The 241-nt window shown below is 41.5% G+C and overlaps 1 protein-coding gene across 1 annotated transcript in view; it reads right to left on the minus strand.

Moving 5' to 3' along the window:
• LOC119591436 (histidine triad nucleotide-binding protein 3-like) overlaps positions 1 to 241 on the minus strand; it is a gene marked incomplete in the record, with an annotated part of 8,374 nt that overhangs the window by 3,765 nt on the left and 4,368 nt on the right. Inside the window, 1 exon segment of the mRNA XM_037940177.1 lies at positions 55 to 172. Within this exon segment, the coding sequence (XP_037796105.1) occupies positions 55 to 172 (118 nt within the window).

The following is a 241-nucleotide window of genomic DNA, read 5'->3' on the forward strand; positions in this document are numbered from 1 at the left end:
TGCATAATTTAGATAGATAACATATATACTCATTTTATGACAGAGAGCCCTTACCCATGGGAATGTGGTCTGCCGAGAGGTTCTTGACATCAATGTAGTGGTGCCTTGGGACAATCAGGTAGTGGTGGGGAGCTGCCGGCCTGATGTCTGGGAACACCACAAATTCATCATCCTGAAGAAAAAAAAAAAGGAGTTTTATATTTTTACCATATTTGGTGTTAACCCAAATCTGACAGGCATG

Source organism: Penaeus monodon, chromosome 28 (assembly GCF_015228065.2).
Source record: "Penaeus monodon isolate SGIC_2016 chromosome 28, NSTDA_Pmon_1, whole genome shotgun sequence".
Taxonomy (NCBI): domain Eukaryota; kingdom Metazoa; phylum Arthropoda; class Malacostraca; order Decapoda; family Penaeidae; genus Penaeus; species Penaeus monodon.